Source organism: Lissotriton vulgaris, chromosome 4_1 (genome assembly GCF_964263255.1).
Source record: "Lissotriton vulgaris chromosome 4_1, aLisVul1.2, whole genome shotgun sequence".
NCBI lineage: Eukaryota > Metazoa > Chordata > Amphibia > Caudata > Salamandridae > Lissotriton > Lissotriton vulgaris.
Window position 1 is genome coordinate 882,608,487 of NC_141691.1, and position 23,629 is coordinate 882,632,115.

The 23,629-nt window shown below is 47.7% G+C and overlaps 1 protein-coding gene across 2 annotated transcripts in view; it reads right to left on the bottom strand.

Annotated features, from left to right (window-relative positions):
- The window catches only part of CARMIL1 (capping protein regulator and myosin 1 linker 1), a 994,750-nt gene extending 971,639 nt beyond the window's left edge, over nt 1-23,111 (bottom strand). For both annotated transcript variants that reach the window (XM_086965173.1, XM_086965172.1), the window contains exons 1-2: nt 22,620-23,111; nt 19,782-19,879 (exon numbers count right to left, since the gene is read on the bottom strand). In XM_086965173.1, coding sequence (XP_086821299.1) covers nt 19,782-19,879; nt 22,620-22,659 — 138 coding nt within the window. In that variant the 5' untranslated portion in view covers nt 22,660-23,111. The remainder of the gene's footprint in view (nt 1-19,781; nt 19,880-22,619) is intronic.
- Nucleotides 23,112-23,629: the final 518 nt, after the last annotated feature.

Consider the following 23,629-nt stretch of genomic DNA (forward strand, 5'->3'; position numbering starts at 1 on the left):
ACTTTTAACAAAAATAAAAAACTTTAAACTAATTCAAACTCTCATTATTGACTAAACTTAGCATTAAGATTTGTGATTATGAGTTATGTAATGATTAGCTCCTAATTTTAATAAACGGCAGCCAGGATCCGTCGCACATGTTCTTAGGTTGGAGAAAGGTAAATCTCCATTCTAAAGAAAGATAAATAGAAGGAGCGATGATCAGCTCTGCGCGTGAGACGATAAACCATAATATTTATGTTGATTCTTGCTACAGCAATGTCATTGCGATTCCTGTCAGTGTCTTGTTTATTGCAACAGTGACTGTTTGCTCCATACCAAGTCTGCACCACAACGGCAAATACCACCTTGCAAATCATCACACAAATGAACTTGTTATATCCTGCATCATGTCATGTGTTGATGTTTGTCCAGGGACTACCTCTCGGCAGGTTCTCTGTTCTCATCCAGATCTGTAAAGTCAGAGTATTCCAGGTCAGAACTGTTCCTGGAGTGTCAGTCAGGACAGATTGGGGACGGACGTAATGTAAGACCAACGTTTCTGGTGGAGCAAACTTATGGTGTACTCAGTTTATCTTTACAGGAATGTTCAAACTAGCTGAACACGAACTCACAGAAACTTTAAACAATTAAGATCAGAATCACTGAAACAAAAAGAAAAAAACAAACAACACTTCGAGCTGTGCGTAGTAACGCATCCTATGTTCGCACACCTATGCCTTAATTTAGATCTCATAGGAAGCACTTAATGTTACAGAAACATCTCACAAAATGTCTTCCCTGCCAAGATTTTCACTAACCAATAAACATTCATCACCATCTGACCTTCTAATTTCACACAAGACAAGCACTATCTACCCATACAATGTTTGGACTTGTATCCAAATGGTGCACGCTAAAGCTGCCTAACATTGGTTTGTCACCCCCCCCAGTCCCAACATGTAAATCATCTAAATAAATACCTTGAATGTGAATTATTTCAATAGCCTAATGTCACACAGTCAACATACCATCCTACAGGACACCAAAAGAACAGCAATGCCCCATTGATTGACACATTTCTCTGTTTTACGTAATGTACATACAATAAGCAGATGCTTGTCTGCCAATTCCTTTTTTGCCAAGACCTTTTCCTGCATTTCAGCTCCTAGTTATCAGACAGACTGATGGTTAAAAAAATGAATTAGACATTAGGGTGTGTTATTATTTATGTATTTATTTTTCAAAAACCTTTATTGATCAATATGGCATTGCAAAGTTAGATTATTGCACCATATCAAAACATCATATATAGACATGCGATCTATTTCAGCAAAGGATCCCTCGAGTACCAACTGTATGAAACCTCCACGGACCTGATAATTCTCGCCTCGTTGTCTATTCCAATCATGGAGTCCCACTCTGCAACTCTGGGCAATAGCTTGCTTAATCTCCACAACGGCCCCCACAACGCTAAGGATGCCTGGCCTCCACCTTGGGGGTGCCCAGAAGTGGACGCCTCACAGGGAAATCCAGGATGGGTTCCACAGCGGTATTCGTACAAGCGCCTTGAGACCCGTGCGGGGAGTAGTGCGCTATACAAGTATCAATCTACATTTTTTTACAGAGGCAATATCAATAGGAGCACCAATACAGTGGAGTGGAGCACAGAAAAAGCACCTTAGGTGAGGGAGAGAGGGTCGTTGAACAAAGGGGAGGGAGAGCAGGAAGCATGCAGCTTATTGACCATCACCGGCGGCCGCCACGGGCGGGTTGCCGGCGGGGAGCGCAGGAGAGGTCGCCGAGCGCTTGAAATCGCAACTTAGGAGGTAGGACGTGAGTGGGTCCCATATGTCAATTGGCCGGGATCTAGCAGGCATGAGGTCTCAGAATTCAGACAGGGACTGGCAGCCTGAGGCATCCCCGAGCAAAAGGGCAGCCTTAGGTGTGGTCTTATGGCCCCAGCACATGGAAACCCTGTGCCGCGCAAGGACAAGTAGCATGGCGGTGAAGCAGCGGGAGGCATCAGGGCAGTATTTGACAAAGCATAAAAGGCAAGGTGGGGGAAATCGGGCTGAACCAGTGATGAGGTGATCTCTGAAATGGCGGCGCAGACCTCACGCCAATACGCGGAAACCTAGGGGCACTACCAGGCACGGTGTCAATTGTCAGCCACAGGAACAGAGCAGTGCAAGCATCTGTCATTAGGAATGAGTCCCATCTTGTGCAGCTGAGCGGGAGTCCGGTAGAGCCTATGTAAGTATTTTAAATGAATAAGGCACAGACGATAATTCAGGGACAGGCGTTCAGGTTACAGCAATAGAGCCAGTCAGTTTGGGAGATTTTGACACCCAAGTCCTCACCCCACGCCACACTTGCTCGGTCAGAAGAGATGGAGGACGCTGCCAGCGCGAGGGCATGGATTATATTGACTAGTTTTTGAGGGGGAAGGGGACGTAGGGCCATCGAGGGAGGGGGCATGGGGAACTAGGGGTGAAGCTCCATGCAGAGGGCTATGAGTTTGTAGTAGAGTAGAGTGCCCATGGGGCCGGAGTCGGCAGCAAGAGAGAACAAGCATTTACAATGCAATAGGTCTCGCAGCATTAAAGTTTGAGTTACTGGCATTGTAAATGACAATGCTTTGCATACATTTTTCTTTATTTGCAATTAGTATATAAACATTGTTTGTGAATGGTTAGCTGTTGCTTATGCGAAGCAAAGCTGCCAGTAATATAGAGTGCTTGTCTTGCTTGTTAGTGCACAAGTAATATGCGTGTGAGCAACACCACAGAATCATGCCCACACTAGTCAGTCACTTGCTAAAAGACAGGAGAAATTGGGATAGCCATCACTCCACCTTTTTAACATTGCAATAAATGACCGACATTGGTGTTTAAAAACGACTGCTTTCTCAAAGTGTCTCATTTAAAGCCAGCACTCGAGACAAAGTTGTCCTTCTGCCCGTTAATTGCTATGAAATGCTTTTTTGTGCCACCTTATTTAGAACAACTGAGCTTTCCAATGTGCACGTATTCCTTAGTACAGCGCAAAGGTGACATTTCAGGTTGTTACAAAAATCCGCCTAATTAATGTGAGGAAACACTGCTTACTGCCTCACGCAGGTTACAGTGATGGAACAGAGGAGCAGTGTCCTTCTGTTTTGCTGCGCACAGTTAACCCATTCTTGTCTCGGTGTCCTGGTAAAAAGATCTTTGTTTATGACGTTTATGCACGAAAAAGGAGCGCTATGTAAAGTAAACCATGTATGGAGAGCCATTGGCAGCCCATGATTCATGACCATCGCATTCATGGTTACTCAGCAGTGGTAATACATATCGCAATAAATAACCAACATTGGTGTTTAAAAATGACTGCTTTCTCAAAGTGTCTCATTTAAAGCCAGCACTCGAGACAAAGTTGTCCTTCTGGCCGTTAATTGCTATGAAATGCTTTTTTCTGCCACCTTATTTAGAACAACTGAGCTTTCCAATGTGCACCTATCAATATAATCATTATTTCGCCATTATATAAACACCTGTCATTATCAGTAGATCTAATAAGTGACTTGGTGAAACTGAAGCCCGCTTACCACTGGTGCTGTGGTGCGCGTGAGGAAAAGTACAGTGGGGCGGGACTTCCGTTTCCTGCTGGAAGCTCGCGCCCACGGAGTGGCTGGCTAGGAGAGGAGCAGTGGTGACGCGGGGCTCCCATGCCCGAGGTAGAGCCCCGCGGTGGCGGCTGAAGTCCGGAGTGGCGGTAAGTGGGCCTTAGTTGTGGAGGGGGAGGGGAGAGGGGGGCTTGGTGCACTTGTGTGTGTGTGTTTGTGTGTGTGTGTGTGTGTGCGCGTGTGTGTGTGTGTGTGTATGTGTGCAACGGCGGGGGGAGGGGGAGTCTCGGTGCACTCGTGTGTGTGTGTCTGTGTGTGTGTGTGTGCGCGTGTGTGTATATGTGCGACGGCGGGGGTTTGTCTGTCTGTATGTGTGCGTGCGTGTGTGCATGGGCGCTCGTGTGTGCGTCTCTGTGTATGCGCATGCGTGTGTGGTGTTGGAGCTTCCCAGGAGACAGGATCTGGCCACAGCGAGCGCGTTCGCGTGCGCGTGGGCCGCTCCGATCGCCTTCTCTGAGAGGAAATGCGCGCAGCCAGGTGCTGTCTCCTGGAAAGCTGCATCGCTCACAATAGGTCTCTGGCGAGACAGCGCTTCACGCTGTAATCGCCACGAGACCTAAAAAAGTGCCCCCAGGGTAGAGATCCGACACTCTAGCGAGCCCTAAGCGATTGTCGTGCTTAACCATCCCAGAAGTTTGAAGAGGAGGGAAAGCCGGATGATGAGCGATTGGCACGTTATGCGCTGAGAGCATATCGGAGCCTGAAAATTTACGAAATCTCTCCCAAACCTAGCGCAGGGTCTCGACAGTAACAAGCTCAGTGCGTGGGAGTTTTGCCGGGGCGAACAAGTTGGTCGAGAGCGGCAACGGGGCAGCAAGGTCCGCCTCCACCGCCACGTGCGGCTGAAAGGGAGTTGGATGGAGCCAAAAATGAAAAAAGCTGGCTTGGGCACTATGGGCATAAAGTTTAAAATCAGGGGGTCCAAGGCCGCCACGCAACATCGGGAGGCTAAGGATGTTATATGCGATCCTAGGCTGTCGGCCAGCCTAGGATCGAGAACTGATTTTGTGGAAAAAGTGGGCAGTGAGAGTAATGGGAATGTTCAAGAACAAATGCAAAAACTTCAGGAGCACCACCATCTTAGCCATAGCTATGTGACCGGCCAAGGATAAAGGCAGTCGGTTCCAGGGGGAATCTTTGACTCAGACCAGTCCACGGCACGGCCAAAGTCAGCTCTACAATGTTTGTCCACCTCCCTGCTCGGCTAGATGCCTAAATACCTAGTGGGGCCGAAGCCCACATGAAGGGGTAGTCTAGAGTGAAAGGTGCTGTGGCATCAGTGAGGGGGAACAGCACAGATTTATTCCAGTTCACCTGAATTCCAGAGTAACCCCCGAACCATATCACCTCACAAACCAGAAGGCTGAGATTTTCCGGAGGATTACGGACATAAAGAGTAACATTGTCCGCTTTCATGGAGACTGTTGTCGAAGTCTGGCCGCAAGGGGTTCCATAGCGATGGCAAAAAGCATGGGTGACAGCGGGTACCCCTGCCGGGTGCCTCTCCCGATGGAGATATACTCAGATATTTGACCATTGATCCGGAGACGGGCAGTAGGGAGGGTGTACAGAAGTAAAATTTTGCGGATGAAGACCGGGCTGAAGTCCAAGTGAGGAAGGAGATAAAAAAGGAATGGCCACTTCAAGGTTTCTAAAGCTTTGGTGGCGTCAAGCAGGGCGGCCACTGCAGGAAGCGCAGGGTTCATTTGATGAAGGACGGACAATATTGTCCGGAGATTATGAGAGGTCCCGCGGCCGGGAATAAAACCGGACTTGCCCGGACAGGCAATAAGCGGCATGAGAGGGAGAAGGCGGGAAGTTAGGAGTTTGGTGAAAATTTTATTGTCCGTTTTAATCAGTGACAAGGGACAATAGGAGTCTCTCAGCTCTGGGGGTTTATCCGGTTTTAGGAGGAAAGTGAGGAGAGCCTCGCAAAGCGAGCGTGGAAGTTGGCCGGTCTCAGAAGATTCATTATACATGGTAGTCAAGTGCGGAACCAGGCTGTGAGCACAAGTATTTATATAAGGAGACTGGCAGGCCATCCGAACCAGGGGCCTTATCACCAGGCATAACATTGATTGCGGCTAAAATCTTGTCTTTAGAGAAAGGCTCATCAAGGAATTCTCGAGGGGGGTTGCCGAGCCAAAGGAGTTGGAGGGTGTCAAAATATTGGTCGAGAACCTCATGCAGGGGGACGGAGCCAGCGGTGTAAAGTTGAGAATAAAAAGCATCGAATCGTGCTTTTATTTCCTCAGGGGAGGTAGTTCTATCTGGGCCACCATCTTGAAGGGCTGTTGTGTAGGACGCGGCGTGAGATGGGTACAGGAGGTTGGCCAGGGTTTTCCCAGGGTGGTCTCCCTCACCAAAGTGGCGCGTTAACCCTCCCTACTGTTAGCCTCATCAGCAAAGTCAGAGAGCTTCCCGCGGATCTGAGCAAGGGTTAGGGTCCCTAGAGTGAGAGGAATCCAAAGTCTTCATCTCCGTTTCCAATTCAGCAAGAGTGTTGTGGATGGAGCGCAGGACGCCAGACTGTTTGGAGACACATTCTCTGTGAATGACAACTTTAAAACTCTTCCAGAGTGTGGAGGGGGAGTAAACGGAGACTTCGTTGAGCTCAAAGTAATTGGTGATAGCGGTTTGTATCTTGTCACAGAAGACTGAGTCGCGTAACGCATTGGGGGGAAGTCTCCAGGAGAATGCGCGACAAGGAGAGTGCCGGAGGCGCAGGCAGAGGCGAACAGGAGCATGATCTGAGAGGGTGCGCGCCATGTGATCGACATTGGAAAGCCAGGCGAGGACGTCCGGGGTGGTAATACAAAAGGTCCAAGCGGGACCAGCAGCCGCGGGAGCCAGAAACGCAAGTGCCCTCGCGTGCCACGGGGCAAACATGGCGCAATGCATTAAACAGGAAGTTCTCAGTAAGAATTGAGCTACGGAGCGTGGCAGAGCGCGGGGGTGAAGCCTGGGGGTCAAAGTGGTCTAGCGTAGTGGACAGTGTAACATTAAAGTCGCCACCCCAAAGGAGCGCGGCAGGGCCAAGGGATGAAATGTGGTGCCAGAGTAGCGCAAAGAAGTCCGGGTCATCGCTATTCGGACCATACAGAGCAGCAAGCATCAATGGCTGGGCCTGAAGGGTGTTGTGGAGGATCACAAAACGCCCCCCAGGATCAATAATCACTTGGGAAGTCTGCCAGACATTATTAGGGTGTGTTTACTACTTTTTCTCACCCAGCACATTTCACTAATAACTCAGCTGACGTGAACCAATGCTAAAGTGGTTTAGCACACGAGACCCATGAAGCAAATGAGAAATGTAACACAATCTAAGAAGCATTTCCAAAAGTAAATTGGGGCTCAGTGTTCAAAAAGGAATATAGATTTCAATTTCTCCAAATATCTGCTTCGAAGTTGGCAAAGCCTTACCTTTTCTATTGTGGCCAAGAACTTCATTATCACTTATAACATTGAGTGCATTCCTTCAATGTGCTCACAGAGACACTGGAACCCCTGTACATTATCACCAAGTCAAAGGCACTATATACTAGTCTTGGGGGACACTGTTACCACGCTACAACCTTTCTCCATTGGAACTGGGACTAACTATGCCCTCATCTTTGAATAAAATGGAAGTAATGGAAAAATGTGAGCAGGGGTCCCACTGACCAATGAGGCACACTGTAAACAGCAATTCTCCTCCCCTCTGTATGCCGGTCGACCATAAAACAGTAGGTGGCCAAAACAAAATCTATCATACAACTTTCTAACAGCTCGGGCCCTGATGTCAGATCTGTAAACGGAGAAGTGCATTACCTGCACAATAATAACCCCTTGTGTCAATCTCAAGCTTTGATAGGGTCTCTCTCATCAAACCTTGGGGCTAATCCCATAGAGATCAAAATGAAGGGCATCAAAAGCTTTCCTGGCACACTCCAGGGAGGTCCCCTACAGAATTCAAAACAAGAGACCGCATAAATCTTTCTTTTTTAATAACCACAGAGATTGTGCACCTCATATCCCCAATACGTATCTGCATTGAAGGCTCCTGCTACTTCATGTGTGAGCTAAACGCGGATTGTGTCTTGCATCACTAACCCATCCCCCAAAAAATGAGGTTCAAGTAAAAATATGCCTCCTCATAATGTTAAAGCTTAATCCTTATCCTTGTTATTAACCGGAGTCTTGCATTAACCCCTTCGATGCTCAATTCGAGCGCAGCTCGTCATGCAGTACACTGGTCGTTTGCTTATGACGAGCTGAGCTCGTCATGAAACGATGTATTCCATGGATCTGCAGCACAGAGGGGGAATTGCTGCAGCAGTGATAGTGTTAATCAGCAGCAGATAAACTATAACCAAAGCAATCACAAAATTACGTTTTTCATTTCTCATGCCGGTCAATGAGTAATAGCCAGAAAATGTACCTTTGCCCAGCACCATCACATTTGTTTTGTACACATTTGCTGACAAAGAGACAGTGCTTCAACAAGCCCTCCTTGGTGCCCAAAATCTGGCAAAGGGTAATAGCAGTGTAAGCGTTCAAAACAACATAGTCTGAGAATAGCAACTCAAGGTCATCCACCCACCGCTCCTCAGAGAGGAATTTCGTGGGCGGTAGGAAATGAGTGTGTCAACTAATTCACAGGTTCAATACAGGCTCTAGGAACGTTCAAAGTATAGACGCCGCAAACGGCGACCAGTGTTGCATCACCACACCTACATGACCACAACATAGTCATTGATAGAAATCAACTAACAGAATCAAATACTTTGCGTAGGTCAATAAAGGCAAGGTGCAAAAAGAGAATGCTTGATGCAGGTTATGGACTTCCTATAGCCAGACTCCCGGAGCACACTGTTTGGGGTCAAGGACAACAAGTTTTCATGTGTCTTTTGTCCCTGGGACAAGTAGGCCCCACCCACTGCAGCACAACCCCTTTGGCTATCAGTTTACAGTACCACATTATGGATCAGGCAAAGGCATTGTTTGCAGTTAAGGTGACATTTGTGTCCATATATTAAAGCTGTTAGAACTTGTATTTATGGTTGGTTAATAAAAATCCTTTCTTATTAGGGTGAGCACTCTAAGGACATATTGTAAGCTTGAACTGCACTTCTGACAATGGTTCTAGTGAAAACATGTGTACATGAGTTTCCAAAGTTTAACAATATGAGGCTACATACAATGCTCCCAGAATGCTCTCTAATTAGATGCAAATATCTGCAGAATCTTGAAAGTAAGATTGATGATCCTTTGCTTTCAAAATAAAATGCTTGCAAGAAAATGCAAGTAGGAAAAAATGTTTTTTGCTAAACCACTGTGAAATTGTACGTAACATTTCTTTCAAGCATCATTTAGCAAAATGTGTTGATGCATGCAAGTATTTCCAAAAAATGTTCATAATGGAAAAATCAGTGCAACCAGTTTCAGCAAGATAATGTGAAACATGAAAATAAACAAGTATTGGGAAAGACAACAGGTTTGATATTGGTGGTCAGCCTTTTGGTTTCGTCAATGCATATCTTGTGTTGCTATTGTTTTTGTAAAACGTTATGGGAGCTGCCAGGCCCTCACCATTATAACAAACGTCTGCAAAAAGCAATAATATCTTTTGGTCTCAAAAAGCAAACATTGCCACAGTAGTTCCTGGCACTGAATTAAACGACTTTCTGAGCTGATATGCGACTTGTGAAAGAGCGGAACTCAGTCGATGAATAGAGGTAGAATTGTAATTTTTTTTTAATGGTCTTGGTTTACTACAGATCTAATTAGGGGCCCAATTCTTAAAGAAAGTCACAACATTGCACCCATAGTATATGTCGTTACATTAGTGCAGATTTACGGCTTTTGTAAATTTACAAAAGTAGACCAGGAAATCGTATTCCTAAAAAACATTGGCGAGCTGCTTCTTAGCATGAACAAATATGCAAGTACAGATTTGCTCATGTTCTGTTGAGCATTTACAAGTTCACTTTCTCTCCAACCACTTTTTTCTCGACCCTATAAGTAGTTTTACTTCTGCCATTGTCAGGAGGAAATTTCCAATCTTTCTCAATATGGGAAAAGATAGGAGAGGATCTGGCAAAAACCTTAAAACATGCAATTTAGTAGGTTTGCAAAGACTCAAAAGCACAATCCAACCCTGGAACTTTGCTTGGCCCTACCTCCAGCCCTAGTATGTAGATCTGCGGAAAGATGGCAAAATAAGGAAATTGCTTGAATTCAAACCCTACTATAGTATGAGCCCTGGAATAATCAGAAAGGCTAATATCAGAGCTTTTCTATAATGAAATTGCTGCCATAATGTGCAGCTGCACTACGTGGCACCAAAGGGACAAGTGGATTTTTTTTACAGGACAAGTGGATTTATGAAGCAACCTGTCCCATGGGCAAGTAGATATATTACTAAATTCCACACCCCTGTTGATGGCGACGAAGATCTATCTGGACAGGCTAAATGAGAGGAACCGTTTCCCTCTCTCCTAACCCTGCAAAAAGAAATGCTTACAGTTCAGTCAGGAATCCTGATCCTCACTCCAGTCTTGAACTTCCACAAAGGAAACTTGGCACACACCTTTGCGTAAGCATCAAGAAGGGATATCAAATTATATAATGCTGGGGACACCTACCTACTCTGCATTCAAGCGGAAGGCATCAGTTTCGCGGTCACGCACCAGCCAAACAGCGCATCAGCCTCCCGGCCCACCTCTCGCCGCACCCGCTCCGCGGGTGCCGCATCGCTGGTGGGTGCTGGTAGAGGCAGCATCCTGAAAGACTGAGGCGAGGACACCGGCAGCAAGAACAGCAAGGCGGTAAGGGGCGCGAGGGACCAGCGGGGCTGCGAGCGTGCGGGGACTTAATTTCCCAGAAGTCCCTGCAAGACCAAGGAAGAGCTTCCGGTCCGCTCTCCCTGCTGGCCCGCCCCCCGCCCATCCAAGTCCGCTAAAAGCGTCCCTCTCCCTCCACTCCGTGGGACACCTACCTACTCTGCATTCAAGCGGAAGGCATCAGTTTCGCGGTCACGCACCAGCCAAACAGCGCATCAGCCTCCCGGCCCACCTCTCGCCGCACCCGCTCCGCGGGTGCCGCATCGCTGGTGGGTGCTGGTAGAGGCAGCATCCTGAAAGACTGAGGCGAGGACACCGGCAGCAAGAACAGCAAGGCGGTAAGGGGCGCGAGGGACCAGCGGGGCTGCGAGCGTGCGGGGACTTCATTTCCCAGAAGTCCCTGCAAGACCAAGGAAGAGCTTCCGGTCCGCTCTCCCTGCTGGCCCGCCCCCCGCCCATCCAAGTCCGCTAAAAGCGTCCCTCTCCCTCCACTCCGTGGGACACCTACCTACTCTGCATTCAAGCGGAAGGCATCAGTTTCGCGGTCACGCACCAGCCAAACAGCGCATCAGCCTCCCGGCCCACCTCTCGCCGCACCCGCTCCGCGGGTGCCGCATCGCTGGTGGGTGCTGGTAGAGGCTGCATCCAGAAAGACTGAGGCGAGGACACCGGCAGCAAGAACAGCAAGGCGGTAAGGGGCGCGAGGGACCAGCGGGGCTGCGAGCGTGCGGGGACTTCATTTCCCAGAAGTCCCTGCAAGACCAAGGAAGAGCTTCCGGTCCGCTCTCCCTGCTGGCCCGCCCCCCGCCCATCCAAGTCCGCTAAAAGCGTCCCTCTCCCTCCACTCCGTGGGACACCTACCTACTCTGCATTCAAGCGGAAGGCATCAGTTTCGCGGTCACGCACCAGCCAAACAGCGCATCAGCCTCCCGACCCACCTCTCGCCGCACCCGCTCCGCGGGTGCCGCATCGCTGGTGGGTGCTGGTAGAGGCAGCATCCTGAAAGACTGAGGCGAGGACACCGGCAGCAAGAACAGCAAGGCGGTAAGGGGCGCGAGGGACCGGCGGGGCTGCGAGCGTGCGGGGACTTCATTTCCCAGAAGTCCCTGCAAGACCAAGGAAGAGCTTCCGGTCCGCTCTCCCTGCTGGCCGCCCCCCGCCCATCCAAGTCCGCTAAAAGCGTCCCTCTCCCTCCACTCCGTGGGACACCTACCTACTCTGCATTCAAGCGGAAGGCATCAGTTTCGCGGTCACGCACCAGCCAAACAGCGCATCAGCCTCCCGGCCCACCTCTCGCCGCACCCGCTCCGCGGGTGCCGCATCGCTGGTGGGTGCTGGTAGAGGCAGCATCCTGAAAGACTGAGGCGAGGACACCGGCAGCAAGAACAGCAAGGCGGTAAGGGGCGCGAGGGACCAGCGGGGCTGCGAGCGTGCGGGGACTTCATTTCCCAGAAGTCCCTGCAAGACCAAGGAAGAGCTTCCGGTCCGCTCTCCCTGCTGGCCCGCCCCCCGCCCATCCAAGTCCGCTAAAAGCGTCCCTCTCCCTCCACTCCGTGGGACACCTACCTACTCTGCATTCAAGCGGAAGGCATCAGTTTCGCGGTCACGCACCAGCCAAACAGCGCATCAGCCTCCCGGCCCACCTCTCGCCGCACCCGCTCCGCGGGTGCCGCATCGCTGGTGGGTGCTGGTAGAGGCAGCATCCTGAAAGACTGAGGCGAGGACACCGGCAGCAAGAACAGCAAGGCGGTAAGGGGCGCGAGGGACCAGCGGGGCTGCGAGCGTGCGGGGACTTCATTTCCCAGAAGTCCCTGCAAGACCAAGGAAGAGCTTCCGGTCCGCTCTCCCTGCTGGCCCGCCCCCCGCCCATCCAAGTCCGCTAAAAGCGTCCCTCTCCCTCCACTCCGTGGGACACCTACCTACTCTGCATTCAAGCGGAAGGCATCAGTTTCGCGGTCACGCACCAGCCAAACAGCGCATCAGCCTCCCGGCCCACCTCTCGCCGCACCCGCTCCGCGGGTGCCGCATCGCTGGTGGGTGCTGGTAGAGGCAGCATCCTGAAAGACTGAGGCGAGGACACCGGCAGCAAGAACAGCAAGGCGGTAAGGGGCGCGAGGGACCAGCGGGGCTGCGAGCGTGCGGGGACTTCATTTCCCAGAAGTCCCTGCAAGACCAAGGAAGAGCTTCCGGTCCGCTCTCCCTGCTGGCCCGCCCCCCGCCCTTTACGCCTCCTACTTAACAACATCTCTCTCCCGCAGCGCGGGACGCAGCTCGGGCGAAGACAGGGCAAAGACAGGGCCGTTTGAGGCCGTTCGAGGACGGCCCCGGCCCTGTCCCCCTGCACTCTACGACAACCCCCCTAGGCCCCCACGAATTCCAACGCACACCACTGGGACTCAGGATGCGTCCCAAAACAAGAAGTGCGTCCAAGAAAGCGACACTGGTGACGCAAGTGACCGGCCCTATAGACCTTTTCATATCCAGGGTCAATGACACCATTGACAAAAGCATCATCTTACTGGAGAAAAGAGTCTCTTTGGACCTCATGCAGGCAAAACGATCTTCGCTCGGTTCACTTGCCACCGCAAACTCCCCCGTTCACCAGGTGGCTAATAACTGCTCCTTACCACTGCCATTAACCACCGTTCCTACGATGACTGTTCCAAACTCAGTAGATTTATCCGTAACCCAATCGGACTCTGATCAATCATACGTCGATCTCGACGCAACCCCAGACTTAGAAGCCTGTCAATCACCGGCTGAGAAATTAGACCAGAGTGCCATCAGTAATCCTTTACCACCTGATCCAGAAATGACCCTAGAACCAACAAAAATAAGGGAAAATACCTCCACCCTCCCCAAGGCAATGCCAATCATCAAGGAAAATCCAAAAACAAAAATAAAGAACCATAATTTGATCACACCTACCCCAAACTCCTCGGCAGGTATCCCCTGTTGGGTGGAAAACATGGTTATGGACCTAAAATCCGATCTTGAAGCCAAAATTACAGCACAGATCAAACCACTCATATCAAAGTTGGACAGACTCACGTCACTAATCAACACCAAATGCAGTTGTAAATCAAGCAGGAATGGTCCCGCCCCAACGCAGGGAGCAAAGGAAATACTTCAAAAACCATCCAGCTCCAAACAAATAATAGGCATAACAGACAAGCCTAACATCTCGCTAACCAAAAAAGCGGCAGTAACACTTCCTTTAGCCAAAAAAGGGAGCAATCTGGAAGTCTCCCAAAACACTCCGGAGGCGGTAGATCTTTCCTCTGCTATACAAACAGGTCCAGCAGGTCAATCAAAAACAAATAACAGACAAACAAAAGGAAACTCCACCATCTCAGCAGAGACCCCCTCCCAAGAAAAACCATCAGATCTGAAGATTAAGCAACCTCGGCCTAAAATAATTAACTTACCCCCGGAAGCCTCTCCCTTCGTGGTGGTGTTAACAGCAGTGCCCCCACTGAAGGAGGGAGCAAGAGAAACTTTCGCAGAGCTGAGGAACAAATGTGCCCAGTGGCTCCAACTCCACAGACCACTACCCGCCCATATTAGGGGTGATATCTTCTCCGCACGTAGAGGAGATTGGGTTGGTAGAAGCACGAAGGCAATAGCGGGGGACGTCATCAGTATCAAATTCAGGGAGATAGGGGCATCAAACTACATTTGCAACTCGCCCAATAGAGGACCTGCCACAAAAATAAATCCCCTTCCCTTATCTTACTTCCTACCCCCACCCTCAAGGCAAAATTTCCCCTTTTATGTACACCCACCAAACCCCGGCCCTATAAATCCCTCTGAATATAACATGTATCATCCCCAACACTACCCAGATAGGCCACGTTTTTCGCAAAATTTACAACAACCAGCTTTCCAGTGGCAACCATCTGTCTTATTTCCCCAACCCACACACCTTGCTACCCAACCTCCCGTTAACCCACCTCAATATCCACATCATACCACCCAACAAGGGTGGCAACCTCAGCAATCCATGCATTACAACATCCACCCATGGCAACAGCCGCGGCAAGGATGGTTCCCCCCATTCAACCCACTAGGCCCAAACCATCAAGGCAGAGATAGGGACGAATGGAGTGGCCAGGATCAACGGACAAAGCACAACGACCCCATACGTTGGGATAGCTGGAATGGCCTCCAATTAGCAAATAGATACAGTCCCCTGGAGTGCGTTGATTGACTACCACAACCTCAGGAATACTCCCAAACTCAAACAGACCGTTTGGAACCTACGGAACCCCCATCAGTCCCTCCAGACCTAGAGATTACACCAGCTCCCGAGATCTTAAATGAATTAAAAAGAACAAAAAGCTCAAGGGACAGCTTAACAATCCTGAGTTTGATCTCGTGGAACATCGCTGGATTAAGGACAAAAATAGAGGATGGGACAATCCTGTACCACACGCTTAACCATCAAGTACTATGCATACAGGAGACATGGTCGCTACAAGAATATCACCTGCAGGGGTACAAAACGTACTCGTCTCTCGCGCAGTCGGGACACACAGGTAGACCAAAGGGAGGTCTGTGTATTTACATAGCTAACACTATCCAAAACGTTAAAATAAAGGTTATCGAACTGGCACCAAATTTGCAGATCCTTGGTCTTTACTTCCAGAAAAGAGAGTCAATGATCATCGTCAATTTTTATAATAATCTGGATGAATTGGACTTTGAGAGAGTCTTGGCCCACCTCCATGAAAAACTAACTACTTTAAGAATACAACAAGGAGAAGGAGGCCCGGCAACAATACTATGGGCAGGCGACTTCAATCTGCACGCCTGTACCCAATTAAAAAGAAAATGCCCTGGCACGGTGACAGAAGACGGCCTCTTACTTACCCATTTTTCGCACAACAAAATGGGAAGGCAAATGAATGATCTCCTATCCGATCTGGATCTCCAGATAGTAAACACCTTCGACTATGGGGAAAACTCACTTGCACCTACCTATATTGGAAGAGGTTACCAAACTACGGTAGACTTTATAATTATATCAGCATCCTTACAACTAAGAGTAAAGAACTTTGAAGTAATACCGAATTCCCAAAGTGACCATGCAATACTAACTCTGGAAGTCTCACTAACTTATCAGAAATGTTCTCCAGTAATAATAGCCAATGCATTGACTCAGGAAAATATCAACATGGATAAAGTAAATGGGTATACTATAAAATGGGAGAGGATAAATCCAGAGGAACTCACCAAAGAGCTAATAAGATCAGTCCATCCCCAAATTGAAATCTGTTTGGATATAGCTACTAATGACACGGAGCTTCTAACTAACTTCGCCCAAATTATGGAAAAAACTAAGGTGTTACTAACAAGAAAACAAAAACCTGGCTCATCCAAGCCTAATGGCCGGTTTAATCAAGAGTGCACTAAGGCTCATACAAAACTAAAGCTAGCCTTAAATAAAAACGAAAGGGATCCCAGTACAATAGCCACTCTTAGAAGTGAATATCATAAAATAAGGAAAAAGAGGAAGGAGGAACTGAAGCAAGCGCTGTGGCATGAACTCCACACCAGTGCCCAGGAAAAAAACTCTAAAGCCTTCTGGAGAATTATAAGAACTCCTTTTTTGGCGGACGACACTTGCCCAAAAATCGAAGCCGCCATAGACGCTGCAACTTGGGTATCACATTTCACCAGTATCTTCCAAAAACCAATCCACGACCAAGACCTGGAAGAAGAGGAAAAAACATTCCCACCATACCCGATAGATATAAGTTTTGAAATTCCTGAGATTCTTGTGGCATTGAACTCCACCAAAAAAGGGAAAGCTCCAGGGCCGGATGGTGTCCCGGCAGACCTTTTTAAACATCAAACAGATCTTTGGGCACCAATTCTAACAAGGGTCTGTACCGCTACGGCAAAAATAGGAATTCTGGAGTCTTGGACTAGGTCCATCATGGTGCCGATCTTTAAAAAAGGTAATCGTATGGACCCCGCCTGCTATCGCCCACTTTCCCTGCTGGACTCATTGGGGAAAATAGCAGGAAGAGTGATTTTAGAAAGACTTCAGGACTGGGCAGAAGAAAGAGGTATCCTATCCGACCTTCAATTCGGATTCAGAAAAGGATTAGGTACCGTGGAACAAGTCCTAAACTTATCAATAATCTTCGGAAAATATGTGCATGCAAAGAAAGCAAAACTTTACATGACCTACGTAGATCTGTCCGCGGCTTTCAACTGCGTCTCCCACACAAAATTGTGGTCCCTTTTGGCACAGATGGGGGTAGACCCACCTCTCCTGAACTTTTTAAGGGAACTCTATTCCAACCCATCCGCAAGAGTTCGCTACGGAATAAAGGGAGAACTGACGGCGTCCTTCACAGTAGAGCGTGGGGTCAGACAAGGATGTGTCCTGGCACCCTTCCTTTTCTCCCTCTATACCAACAACTTGGAGGTCGAGCTACTAAAGGGTGCCCGTGACCTCCCTTTGGCCAAACATCGCCCGATCCCCGCTCTGCTGTATGCGGATGACGCCGTCCTCCTCGCACAAACTCCCCGTGAACTCCAAAGGTCCCTTATTAGATATTCCCAGTTCATGAGAACTCTTGACCTCCATATAAACGTGAAAAAGACTTTTGTAATGAAGGCTGGGGTCGGGAAAAAACAGCAAAACTCTATCTACCTCGACAGCCAAAAAATTGACTCAACAAATGAATACTGTTATCTGGGGGTCATGATAGACAATAAACTCTCCTGGAAACCAGCAGTAGAAGCCAGAAACCATTGTTTTAAAAGAGCATTAGCCGCATTGGTGTCGTTCTCTCAAAAATTGGGAAAACGTCCACCCAGGGAACTGATAACCATATATAAAGCCAAGTGCCAATCTACAGCCTTATATGGAGCAGGACTATGGGGACATACGGACGTTACCTCTCTGCAAATTGCAGAAAATAAGTTTTTCAGATTTATCCTATCTGCCCCCAAAACTTCCTCCGTTTACGCCTGCCACTTAGAATTAGGGGCACCATATATCGAAGACCTTGCCAAAATCCAACCACTTCTACTCTGGCGACGTATTTGGGCATCAGATAAAAACGACCTTACAAAAACAATAGTGGCGGATGCAATGTCTCTGGACTACGTTTTAAAAATTAAATGGCTGGCCTATATTCGGACCTTTCTTTGCGACCTTGGAATGGAAAAATATTATCTTAATCCCGAAAAAATTGGAGAACTCGCAAACGATAACCTAAAAAAGCGAGTGTTGGATCATTTGACTAAATTGAGACTTCAGGCAGAAGCTGGGAAACAGTTGGCGCAGCACGCCATGCTGGTTCAATCTACCCTTTCAATGCAGCCCTATTTAAATCTTGACATTGGTACCTTTGAACGATTTCTCCTGATAAGATTCAGACTGAACATATTTCACAAACTGGTGGTCTTCCCAACACCAAATGTTTGGGATTTAAATTCACCTCCATGCCCATGTGATGGGATATCAGGTCAATCCACTCTTCATACAGTTCTGTTCTGTAAATTTTATCAGGAACACCGCAAACTCTGGCTACTGACCCTTTTAAAATCCTGGGGTCTCAGACAATGCAGAGCAGCCATGTTGAGCTTGCAGCTTTTGGACACCGAAGCCACATGTTACCATGTCCTTAATTTTCTGAAATGTATATGCAGACATAGGAAAAACCTTTAAATTATAATAGTACTGTATATATTACCGAAATTCCTTTTTGCTGTTTTTAAGTAACTGATAATCAGATCTCATTGAAGATTTTTAATTGTACTGCTTTTATGGATTGTAATAATCCGAATAAAGTTTATATATATAATGCTGGCTCTGTCCTATCCCCATCACCCTTCTTGACAATAGGTACTCTTACAGCCTGCCTCCAAGATGGAGGAGCCCGACTTTATGCAAGGATGGAGTTTGTCACCAAACATAAAACATGTACATACTAGTCCAAATGGATTTAAGAAGGCCAACTGGCACTCTGCTGGGTTTTTTACAAGCTTTTACTCTAATGATTCTGGCTATTGCAAAAATGTCAAGGATGGAACACAACCTTCATTGCAGCTTCTTTCCTTAAGGGCAGAGTGACCTTGTGATGCATACATGCTGCTTAAGTAATCATATCTTGCCTCTTTCAAGAAGCCAGGAGCAGAAGGTTTTGGGGACTGAATGTTGGCAGTTCACACCAACCACAAGAAGCCTCTGGCAATCGTACTTTGCACAGTCAACCTAATCTTCTAGGACGCCCCCCTCTGAAATGAAAATTCACCTCAACACATAAGTCTGTATAAGGAAAAGAGGATGTCAATGGGACAAACATCACCCCCTATAAAACCTCATTATAGATCTAAATTGACCTTTATTTGGATACGTGCACTGCCAACAATTCACAAACAGGAATGAGTGATCATAAGTCAGCATCAATAGCAAGGAGTCAAAGGAAGAGAGAGCAAACCAACACGCACAAATACAAGGTAACTAGGACTGCCTCACAGCAGTACTAAAGAGACTAATTCTTGATATGTTGATTTAGGTGTGCCAGTTAAAGTGATGTTTGGTTCCACTCCGAATATGTACATTTACGACAGAGTCAAAAGGAACCGCATCAATGCCAGTAGAGAAGTGACCAAGGAAAAAAGAACAAATCGAAAAGGCACACCCAAGGCACAAAAACGGTGCCATAACCTGCAGTCAACTAGAAAAGAGAATAGACTAGAAGCCAAGAGAGTCAGGTGAGGACATGGCAAAGGTTTCTGGGCATGACACTTAAGACACGGTTCAGTTCCACTTGTGATCTGTACACCAAAGACACATTCATTTTGAGCCACAACAGTACCAGTGAAACAAGAACAGAACTTTTACCTCTTGGCCCAATTCACCTTCTTTATTCCTACCCCTCTTTAGAAAGTAAGTCAAATATAGGTTTCCTGCTTGGACCTTCTAAAATAATCTACTGAACCCAAGCAGAGAAAAGGAAACATGAACTACCAATAAATTTAATGTGCTTTATAACATTTTGGAAGATGCTGGTGCTATGGAGGCAGTGGCGTAGCAAGGTCAGGTGGTACCCAGTGCAGAAATTCCTTGTCACCCCCGGCTTGACAAAATGGCAAACATATGTGTTTAAAAAACATATTTTTGCCATTTTGTCACCCACCTCAGTGATGACACCAGGGGCGGCCCGCACTCACCGCACGCCCCTTCCTACGCCACTATATGGAGGAGGGAAGTATTTTTGTGACAAGCTCAACAATTGTTTCCATTCATTATTGTTTGTGTGTAAAACAGTATACAAGCAACTTACCAAAACTTTATTTTCCACTTTGTCGCCCCTAACCTCTAGCTTTATTTTCTTCCTCACCGCAATCTTGATCTTCCTGCCAATAACATCCCTGACACTTTCTGGAATGACAAGAAAATTCATGTCAAAAACTTTAAGGAGCACGTACGCTGCTGCCAAGACCTTTTAGTACAAACATTTTACAGTAATAGAGCTCTAAAAGGGCGTGTTCTAACAAATCTTTCTCCCCGGGTCATTCAACAGTGGTTACGCTGTGGTCTGCAGTGCTTCCCGCACTGAGCAAAGAGCAGGCTCAGGTAAGAGACAAAATACGCTAGGAGTTAGCCTACTTGGTCTCCAGCCTAGACAGAGGTCACAGACAAAAGTGAACCTCACTGTGACATAGTAGGCTTGGGTGTTGCTTGACTAAAGTGCAAATACTCAAACTGATGCCAATGCAAACTGAGCGCAGGAAGTGCCCCATCCCTCAACAAAATGCTTCCCGGTCCTTCGTAGAGCTTCAGCCGCCTTTGAGCGTACACGTTTCGCTGTAACATGATGCAACAAGGGCTTGCTCTAACAGGCCTCTGTTATTTGGAAAATGTGTTACACTCCGGGCCCGATTCACAAAGGTGTTGCTGTAAGTAGGTGTTCTTACTCTAGACCTACTCCTAGCTTACTACTGAATTCCAGGAGTAAGCCAGGTGAACTCTGGACTTACTCTTGCCATTTAGTGGCAAGCCAGGAGTACTTCAAAAGTAAGTCACAGCAAATTCTGAGTGAATCAGACCCTCAAACCTGGAGTGCTTCCTGCTTCTGCCAGTCAACCAACCTGCAAAGAAAAGCAGTCACCAAGCCATACCTGCCAACAGGTCCAGGACAACAGGTTGAATTTCAGCCAGGCCTAGCTTTTTTTTTAAAACAACAGTAAGCATGGTGGCATCTGTAAGCCATACTTGTAACAAGCCTATTGACGCTTTGTGATGTCGGCAGGATAACAAGGACTGGCTGACACTCACCCTCATGACATGGGTAGTTGACATCTCTTAGTGTCACCAGCACAGTGGTCACTAACAAACTGTTGGTTTTGCTATTAAAAGAGAGGTTTCGTGCTTTTCAAGGAAACCTCACCTAGAAACCATAAAAAGTAATGGATGGAGTTCTTCGAATTTATCGTGGTCATTGGCAATTACTCTAAGCCGCAGTTCAGGCATCCCTTTTCACAGTGGAACGGGATCAGGGCTCATCTGCATAAAATTGATCGCTGTCTGGGATGGCAAATGGACCAAGAATAATGTCCTACAATGCAGTCAGAGTGATTATCAGTGGTTGAGATGAATACATTCCAACGGTGAACAACACTTACAACGCAACTTTTACATCGCAGAGCCTTTACAATGCAACCATTACAAGGCAAACTATTACAACGCATTGCTCTGGGGGGCGCTCTAGGATAGGGAATAGGTTAATTTACTATCCAATAACCATCCCTAGTGTCCACGGGGACTGGAGTTGGAATAGTAAATTAAACTATTCACTATCCAGCGCCCCAAAGCACTATGCGTTGTAATAGACTGCGTTGTAATAATTGCGTTGTAAAGGCATGCGATGTAAATGCATGCGTTGTAACGTCATACATCCCATTCCAACCAGCACGTTTTTGTCATTTTCAAAGGACCTACCTACAAAGCTCAGGTCGCAGGAGGCTGTGAGCTTCATGTCATTGTTGCATAGCCCTAAACTCAGACCAATAATACTTCCTGCCAATTAAAGCTCAACATATACTGCTAAGTTTATCATATAACTCCATGTCACTCAGACAGCTCGTTTCCAGTCCTGAATATGTGTTTATCAAATCAGTGTATTCTGGAAGTTGTAGTCATGGTTACGTTCGTCGCCTGAGCTAACAGGTCTGTTAATCTGTTTGGTTTTATACTATGTACGGACTACAACTCCCATATAGCAATGCGCTAACCGCTTTGAAAGGCAGTGCAAAGTGTTAGGCATGACATGAGGCCACTTGACAGCCAAGGGATACCACAGATCTCAAGATGCTCCAGGTTCAGCCTGGGAAAGACTCATCCAATCCTATATTTTTAACCAGATTAAGCTACAAGTCGATTTTATTTTCTAATTTATAAACATAAGACAGTAGCTGCCAGAATGCTCCATAGAAAGCATGCAAGTGCTGCGCATACGGGTCATACGGGTCAATAGTGCTGGGCAATGAGCATTAAAGTGCCGTTACTTACAGGTAATCTTCATCACCCCAATTAAGGTCCTCCTCGTCCCAGTCGTGACATTAGTGAGGCGGGATCACCTCACGATTGAAAGGACAGGGGGAGACGGTGCTAAAGCGGAGGTAGGACAAGCTCCTTAATTAGAAAGAAATTACCTTTCTGACATTCAACACTTAGATTGTCCATTAACACACCGGTTTGTTAAAAAAATCAATGGAAATTGAAGTATGGCTATGTTTGGGTTAATAAAATAATCTGATTGGAAGGCTCTGATGGTGGCAGGTAAATGCACGCGCACCTCTGCTCTGCTTGACCATTGGCTGCTCGTGTAAACATTAAGTTGCTCAACCCTCCCCCTCTTGGACTTGGTAGTGAGGTACTGACACCCCCTCCCCCTTTTTTTCGCCACGAAAAGCAAATCCCTGTAATCCTAACAACAAATCCCAAGCGGCAAAGACAGCAGCAGCAGCCTATAACGCGCCCCCACCCTCCCCGCGGCCCCCACCTGTGGTGCATGGATGCATTTTAGCCTAGCGAAGCAGAGGAAACTTCTAGCAAGGAGCAACCTCCTGTCCAGGTGACACCCCCACGTACACCGGCAGCACAAAAATGGAAACCTTACCCAGCAACTCTTTGGGAATATCCGAGCTCTCTTCGGTCATTTTTGTCCTTTTGTTTACGCCTGAATATGCAAAATGTTGTTCCCTTTTTAACGTATAATCCACAAAACGGTGGTTGTGCTGTCAAAAAACGTGGCGGCCGATGTAAAGTTGCCTGCGGCGAGAGGCTATTCCGTTGTAAGGTGTCTCTCCCAGGGCTCCCCCATGCCTCTGCTGCTGAAGACGGTGTTTTGGATGAAAACGTTCAGTGTGTTCCAGTTGGGAAATAGAAGCGAGCATTGGCTGCGAAAGGAGGAAGGAGGAGGGCGCTGGGAGAGAAAAAACACACCGAAGCGAGGGGGAGGGGGCACCGAGCAGCAGCAACTATTTTCTCTTTCGCCACTATAGTGGCTTTATCTGCTTTCCTCGCTTCCTGGTACAAGCTGGTGCTTGTCTTGTGCTTCCCTCCTCGAGCCCGGCGGCACGCTGATGGCACTCCCTGCCTGCGCCTGAACGGGGCGGCGCGGCTCCAGGGCACGCAGGCAGGAGGTGCGCCTCGAAGGCGAAGCAGCAGCAGCATCGAGGGAAGGACGGATAAACCCTCCCGGGGTCACGTTTTATCTGTGTACATCTCGGTCCTGCTACATTGTTTGCACGGTGACGGGAGGGGGCTCTTGGTGGATTATGTGGTATCCGTTCCGTAAATAAAATGCGCATTGTGGGAAAATTCAAGCGGGCAGCCGCCCCCTTTGCTTCAAACAACATTTTTTTTTTTATGTCAGGTGTTCCTAGACTATGTACTCAGCCTTTATTTTGGAGGCAGGCGTTGTGGAAGCATATATGACGTTGAATTTGACAATCACAGATTTGTTTACATGCACCGCTGATAAAAACTCCCTTTCTAAATAACGGGTGTTTTCACGCACTGTAATGAGATATGCCCGCATTTAGCAACACCTAAAGAGGGAAGGTTAATAGGCTTGGTTAAAATTTGGACGGGGGATATTTCCTTATTCCCATGGATTGGAGTGGA